The following is a 7,486-nucleotide window of genomic DNA, read 5'->3' on the forward strand; positions in this document are numbered from 1 at the left end:
TGTGGGAAATAAAACGGCAAGATTAACATTTTATTTCAATTCGACCAAAATCTCACAAATTATTGGCTTGTTGTTCAAAACACACAGAAAAGCAAATGTCCACTTAAAATGATTCGACTTCACGAAGCCAGGTCAAATTTCACGGTGATTTTTTAAAACTTTTTGAGCCTCCTTCTCCGCGACTCACAGAAGAAGCACAACTTGGCATTTAGAAACTTCAATCGTTTGACCCGACCAAAGAAAGCTGTTTAATATCAGGTGTGATGGTTTATACAAGGTCTTCAAAACAAGGAAATGAATGTTCGTGAAATCAATCCAATCGCTTGATTTTGATCTCATTACAGTCCCAAAACATAATAAAAAAAAAAAAAAAAGAAAAGGCTTCACAGCTACACACTTACATTTAGAGAAAATAAATGAATAATGACTGCAACTCGTTAACATCGGAAACTCAAAAAGGAGGAAACCTTCCTGTGAGCGGCAGGAAGGTGTTCGATACGGAGCTTTTCTTCCTCTTGAGGAACGCGTTTAGCCAGCCGTCGACGGGCCGGTCAGCGCAGAACAACTTGTCGATCTCAGTAATGGATGGTACATTCAAAGCTTTGGCAATTAAGGCAAAAAACAAATATGGAGCCATGACCGACTGCGAAATGGCGTAGAGGAAATCGCGGCATAATTTAGACAGTATTCATCTCCAAAGCCCCCAAACTCTCCTCACAGATACTCAACAGAGAGTCAAAAACCTCAACGTCCAGGTTCTGTTCTGCCAAGACACTCTCGGGTAAGAGATTTTTAATCTCAAAGGTTTTCCTGGTTAAATAAATGTTAAGAAAATTAAGAGGAAATAAACAAAACAAAGCACAGACCGTCATTAAAATCAACATTAGGAATGACACAAACGGCTAAAAACTGAGCCTGGTATACTATTTTGTGTTCCAACATTACTGTTTCTCATGTGTGACCGACTACTGTGGCTTAAACTTGCTATGAAAGATATTTTTGACCACTTAAGGGCAACGAAATCGAGCCGGTGTGAACAAAACACTGAGTTATAGCCACATTTCAAACCGTTGTGGTGAACTCATGAAGAAACGGTTCATCCTGCACTTCATGTAGTCGTGCTTCTGGCAATCTCAACGTAAATGCAATCTTGATTTCTTTTTTTTTAGCGTCAATTTTTAGCCTCTACCAACAACTAAAGAAAATGCAGTGGTGCTAAAAAGGAGGCGAACCCTTTAGGAACAACCAAGTATGATCATTTTGTTCATTCACTTGGGTGTGAAACTCTGATGGTCGTATTTACGTAGAAACACTAATTTCTTATCCAAGCACCACCGCATATCACTCTTTAGTCCATCTCCACCAGACGGTTGCTACTGTTGTCTGCCACTTTTAGAGCTTTTCCACTGAAACATCAAGACAGCAGCGAGATTGAACCAAAACACCGACACTGTTCAGCCAAAAGCTACACAAAACTCACAAAGTTTTGTCGAGCAGAGCTGCAGATTCAGGCGGTAACTCTTTCACGGCTCATTTCTACGAGCAGCTCCGTCACACACGGTTATAAAAATATCAATTATAGCAACTATAGAGACACAACGAAATAATAAAAACTAACTTTTACTAATCCTGCGTCCTACATTTGGCATATAGCTCTTAATATATGCCAAATGTAGGTTTAAAAAAAATCATTTTTAGTATCGTAATATCAAAATCTCTTGCCTCTCTCTTCCTGTACAACATTACAATACTTCTGATGACTTAAGGGCGTACACGGAAACTTATCCAGTCATATGAGATTTGGGGCAACGGACTAAATCTTCCAGACTTAGTCGTTTTCTTGTGGGACTTGAACAGCAGATCAGTGAAGATCGTGTGATTGAGCCCCACATCGCTCGACTCATATGCCTCATGTTACGGAACAGAAACCCTGGGAATACATTTCATATTTCAGATGAAAACACATAAGACACGTGAAAGAAACAATTAACGAGAGACTGCATTGACAAACTGAAGCTTTTTTATAGTTTTTTCCTTTTGCTTTTTTTCGACTTTTTTTTTTTTGACTTTTTTTTCTCCCCTCCAAAGTCGATCCCCAGCCAAAATTTTTTTTACTATCACAACTAAACTGACAAACACTACATCTGAAAGCTGAATGAAAACTGGAACGATCCGTCTAGAATAATTACCTCCACATGCCAGTTCTAGTAAAAGGTTATTAGCACTTCTGCTAACTCGGATGATACAAATAAACGTATTAAAAAAATCAAGCACAGTAAAAACAAGATGAAGTTAGTCAGAAAAACAGAAGAGCTGCTTAATATCTAGACTAGCCAACTGACAAAATGTTAAAAACAGGTTTGTTTTTTTTTCCATTTGACAAGAATGTATTTCTATGTTTTAAACAGCAATTACTACAGCAACTTTTTTGGTCAGACCGGAATCGTTCATCAAGCCTGGTCACTAACATCAAAGCTTACGTCCTGATCGATGAGAGTTTCTTCCGTATCCACTGCGTGCTCCGTGCTCAGCTCCACCTCCCTTTCTACCACCTCCGCTTCATTTTGCACCCCGACCGCCGGCGACTCGCTGGTTGCTTCGGGGAGCGTGCTGTCGAGCGGCGTGTCACCTGTGGCTTTATTTTTGCTGAGCGAACCCTTAGGGCGGCCCCTTTTCCGCGGGATGTCGTCTCCGCTTCTTGCAATGCTCGGGGGGCGGCCCCTCTTTCTCGGAGATCCGTCCCCAGGGTTCTGTGGTGATCCACTGTTAAGCAAACCTTTGCGCAAGTGCGCGCCTTTCTTAGACTCCGACTTGCGAGGTCGGCCGCGGCTTCGGCGTGGGGTTGGCGTAGCGCCCTCCGGAGGATCAACACGAGGGTACTTCCTCGGCCTTCCCAGCGGCTTCCAGACTTTTGGCTTGTTCAGCTCCTCCGGTGATGGCAGAGGGTTCTTCCTCGGCCTTCCCCTTTTGGCTGGTTGTAGTCGGGGTCGACCACGCTTCTTCCCTTTTACAGGCAGGACGTGTACTTTCTTGGGCCGGCCCACTTTGCCGCGCACCTTATACGCACCGGGTTTCTTATTTACAGAGCCTTTAGGCCGACCTCTTCCCCTCTTTACCGGCTGGGAGCCATCTGCGGACATCTGATCTTTTCTTGGCCGTCCTCTTTTTCTTTTCCCAGGTGTCTTTGAGATGCCGTTCGACGAATCCTTCACCGCCACCTTTCTGCGCCGACCTCTCCCTCTTTTCTGTGAGTTTACGTCACCTTCTCCGTCCACCTCTGCCATCAACCTGGGTTTCTTATTGGGAGAGCCTTTTGGTCGACCTCGTTTCCTGGGTGGTAAAGAACTCCCTCCGTTCTCTTCCCCGCTCTTTACTCCGTTCGGTAAGTCTCCACTGGCTGTACTTTTGCTGAGTTTCGGCCTGCCTCTTTTCCTCGGAGTGCCGTCGTTACTGACTGCTTTCTTGGACCCTTTCGGCCTTCCCCTACCACGTTTGACAGAATTGTCAGGATGGCTGCCAGACCCTACTGATCTTGGACGCCCTCGTCCCCTCTTGGGCGGTATAGACCCACCGTTGGCATCGGCCACCATCGGGTCTGTTAGGTTAACATCTGTGACACAAACCTTGAGTTTCTTGGAACCTTGCGGCCTCCCTCTTCCCCTTTTAATCGGACTGTTGTTGTTGTTGTTGGGCACTTCGGCACTAGTCTCCCCTTCATTGTTCACAGTCTCTGCTTGCTCCGCGTCAGCCATTTTAACCTCCTCCTCCATACTGCTGACTTCAGCTTGGACTCCTCCTGTTGGTCTGCACCTGTTTATTGGACACAGAGGGTACAATTAAGATTTAACTAATGCACTTATGAACAGTCACTTGAATACTTAAAAAAAAAAAAAAAATCTATCCTCTGATTTATGACCTTTTATTTACTAAAATACAGATGTTTACTTTATTAACTATTCCCTTGTATGAACACATATTTCTGTTAAAAGCAACAATTATGAGCTCATTTTTTATTCAGGTTAAAAACAACAAAAAATAATCAGTCTCTTGCTGAAAAAGGTAGTGGGGAATACTTTTCTTAAACTAGTTATTCTGCATAGTAAAATAACATAGACCTGTGAGCACTTTTGAATAATATTTTGAAATTAAATATTACATTTGACATGTTTTATTATCATCTTATTTATAGTATGACACTTATTTTTCACAACTTTCATTTGGTGTTTTCCTCTTTAAAAGCAGCATAACACCTATAGAGGGTGGTGTTCAGTCATTTTCAGTTGACCCATGAATTAAGAAATTTAACAAACAAGCCACAGAAAATAAATTAACAGCAACTAACACGCTATATAATTGTAATCATCTTATTACAGATTTTTTTTTTGTTGCTATAGTTCATCTGCAATAGTCCACAAATGACCAATGACAGGCCCATCAAACCTGCCTTTTTTAAAGTATAATTATTAAAAAAGACTGTTTCATTGTTGTTTTGATTATTTGCAGTCAGGATGTCAACCACATCACCACACTGAGACTTGGTAAGATCTTAGGTTGCATTTACTTAAACTCATGCATTCAACACAGTCAACAAAAACATACGACTAAGCAGGCTAGAAAACTGGGTGGGACTTTCCCACAAAGAACTCAACTGGTCTGAAACTTAATTGAAGGACAGGAACTCATTTGTGTCAGAAATTATACATCTGAGTGTGCAAAAAATGTGGTGGAAATCCCCGTAATGCAGCAAAAGAGTTTTGGAATGACTTTAAAAATGGAGTGAAAGCACACTATTTAGACGATACTGAACCTTTGTTTGTGACCGTTAAAGATTAGTAATATTTAACGAAAGACAATCATTTTTATTCGCAAGGAAAAAAGCTTGCAATTAGAGTTAAATCAACTAAAATAATTGTTACAAACAAATCTGTAGAATGCACGTCATTGTCAGCCTGGTAGAATAGAGACTGCATGGTGTAGTGGAGAGGATGGAAGACATTTAGCTACAGACTTTGCTATGTAAATATGACTTAATCATTGGTTATTAGTAATTTACAAAGAGTAAAATATGGAATAAAGTTTGTTTCCAGCTCACATTTATATTTTAGATAATTTCTCACACTGTTTAAAAATGAATTTGCATAAGATGTGTGTTTATGTATGCATATTTTAATAAAAACTGCAATTATATTGATATACATTGACTTCTAAAATTATACAAAATTAGTATATGCTCCAAAACAACAGTATCAGTTGAGTTTGAGGTGCAACCAACACATCACCAGAATCCTGAATTTTTTAAAACACAGTAAGTCAATAATAGTAATAATAATAGTAATAAAAAGCAGAACTTTTCATGTCAACAAAAGTATTTAAAAAAAAAAAAATAGCATCATGAATTTAGTCAATATTCTGACTTCTGACACCGTTTGATCTTCCTTATCATATCTGCCTACTTGTTTTATTTAATTTTATAAAACGGAAGTGGTACAAGCATGGCAAATAAACATAAATAAAAACAAAACTTTACTACTTCACGTTGTTAAAAAAATAGAAAAAATAAATCGGTTAAATGTATAAAATTCACCATTTTAAAATAGAAATGAAGGCTTTAAATTTTAAAGCAATATATATATTTTTAAAATTACTTTCTGGTAATAAATATATTTCTAAAAATTCGTGGATCACCGTGAAAACGACCAAACGACGCCTTCTACAGCCTATGTGCCACTTTTAAGGTGGACTGAAAACCAAAGAAGCTCGGCGTCATTTTTAATGGCTGGGCTTTTTTGCTCAGCTTCGTCTATTTACTGGGCTACAATCTTTTAACGGCGGGAAAGTGTACTCAGGCGCTGAGGCGTCCCATCAATAACGCGCACTACTAACATCACTGCACGCCAAACACAGTGGTGCTGTTTTAAAAAAATGCACAAATCCAAATATTGGCAACTTGTCGAAAAATCTTACAAACCACGCGCTTCCTCGTTCGGATCCGAAAGACGATTAATTTAATTAGATTTCGGGCGTTAAACAATTGCTACGACTGTGGACCAGATTGTTTTCCAGGTAATAGTCCGATTCAAATCGACGGCTATGAAATGAGTAGCTAACGGCGAGAAGCGCAGAAAACGCCGCAATCGGATCGAGCTCACGTCTCACCAGAAAGAAACACTGCGCAGGATTTTAGCGTATTTTTTCGGTAAATATTGATTTAGCAGACGTACCGTAAAGAGAAAGTGCGCTTATTGTCGCTGTGATGGCTGTTCAAATTTGAGCCCGCTTCCGGCCGTACGTGACGTATAAGGTGCTCCGAAGGAAACAGCGGCGTTTGCGTTTCGGTTCCGCGCATAGACTCGATGGTTCCGCCTCCGTTAATTCGTTAATTCTGAGGTACCTGTGCATTATTTGGGTATTTCCATTTCATGCTACCTTTTACTTCCACTTCGTTCCACTTTTATTATTCTTTCTACTTTAATTTGTTTATTCAGCAACGGTAATACGTCAAAGGTTTTACGTAAACAATAATAACAGAAGCTTTTAAAATACAACACAGCATTAAAGATTAAACCCTTTAGACCTTTACTTCAAAAAGGTTTATGTAATTAATTCACAGCCTTTTATTGTGTAGTTTGAATACTACGTCTTCTTCTTGTGTCAGGTTCATTGGCGGTGGACGAACAAACCACTCGGTGCATTACTGCCACCACCTGGTGTAGAGGTGAATCACATGTAAACTCACAACCCCTCTGTCAAACTGCTTTATCTAAAATACTGAAACATGGCTTTACTTCTGTAGTTGCTCTGTAAAATGCTCATAATATTAACATTTAGTTTAATCTGTTTGAGGTTTTTGAATAAATATCAACTCTGTGCCTCATATTTCTTATTGTGTTGCTGTAGCCGCTCCTAAAATCTGGAGCCATCCACCCTTGCACATCAAAACCAACCTCAAAACCCACTTTTCTTCACTGGTTTTTAACCCAGCATGAGACCTCGCTCTGTTTTAGTTGTTTTTATTTGGTCTTTGCTGTTTTTTTTTGTTGGTTTGTTTTGCTATTTCCATGTGCAGCACTTTGTTTCAGCTGTGGCTGTTCTAAAGTGCTGTATAAATAAAGTTGATTTGATTTTATAGTGTCATCATGCTCTACAGTCTCTTCCTCCCCACAGCAGTCACATCTGCCAGTATTATGTTTCCCTGATTTAAACCGTTTGTTTTAATACCTCAGAGTCAGAATCAAAGTGGAGAAAGAGATGAGGAAATCTTATATCCATCCATCCATCATCTCTACACCTTAATCCTCACTAGGGTGGTGGGGGGCTGGAGTCTATCCCAGCTGACTCAGGGTGAAGGCAGGTTCACCTGGACAGGTAGCCAGTCTATCACAGGGCTACACTTAGAGACAGACAACCAAGCACACTCACATTCACGACTACAGAATACCAGCTATTCCCGCTTCTCCTCAACATGTTTCTGGACTGTGGGAGGCGT

At 40.2% G+C, this 7,486-nt stretch overlaps 1 protein-coding gene across 1 annotated transcript; it reads right to left on the reverse strand.

The window, feature by feature from the left end:
- Positions 1 to 6,293, reverse strand: LOC103363720 (chromosomal protein D1-like). The gene is made up of 2 exons (XM_008290579.1): positions 6,222 to 6,293; positions 1 to 3,810 (listed from the first exon to the last, which is right to left on the reverse strand). The coding sequence occupies exon 2, from the start codon at positions 3,768 to 3,770 to the stop codon at positions 2,451 to 2,453; it is 1,320 nt and encodes a 439-aa protein (XP_008288801.1). The 5' UTR covers positions 3,771 to 3,810; positions 6,222 to 6,293; the 3' UTR covers positions 1 to 2,450.
- Between the last annotated feature and the right edge of the window lie 1,193 nt (positions 6,294 to 7,486).

Source organism: Stegastes partitus, unplaced genomic scaffold (assembly GCF_000690725.1).
Source record: "Stegastes partitus isolate 25-593 unplaced genomic scaffold, Stegastes_partitus-1.0.2 Scaffold684, whole genome shotgun sequence".
NCBI lineage: Eukaryota > Metazoa > Chordata > Actinopteri > Pomacentridae > Stegastes > Stegastes partitus.

What these genes read in the sequence shown, in the direction of transcription:
- LOC103363720 (XM_008290579.1), bottom strand. Translation starts at nt 3,770, where the DNA reads ATGGAGGAGGAGGTTAAAATGGCTGACGCGGAGCAAGCAGAGACTGTG.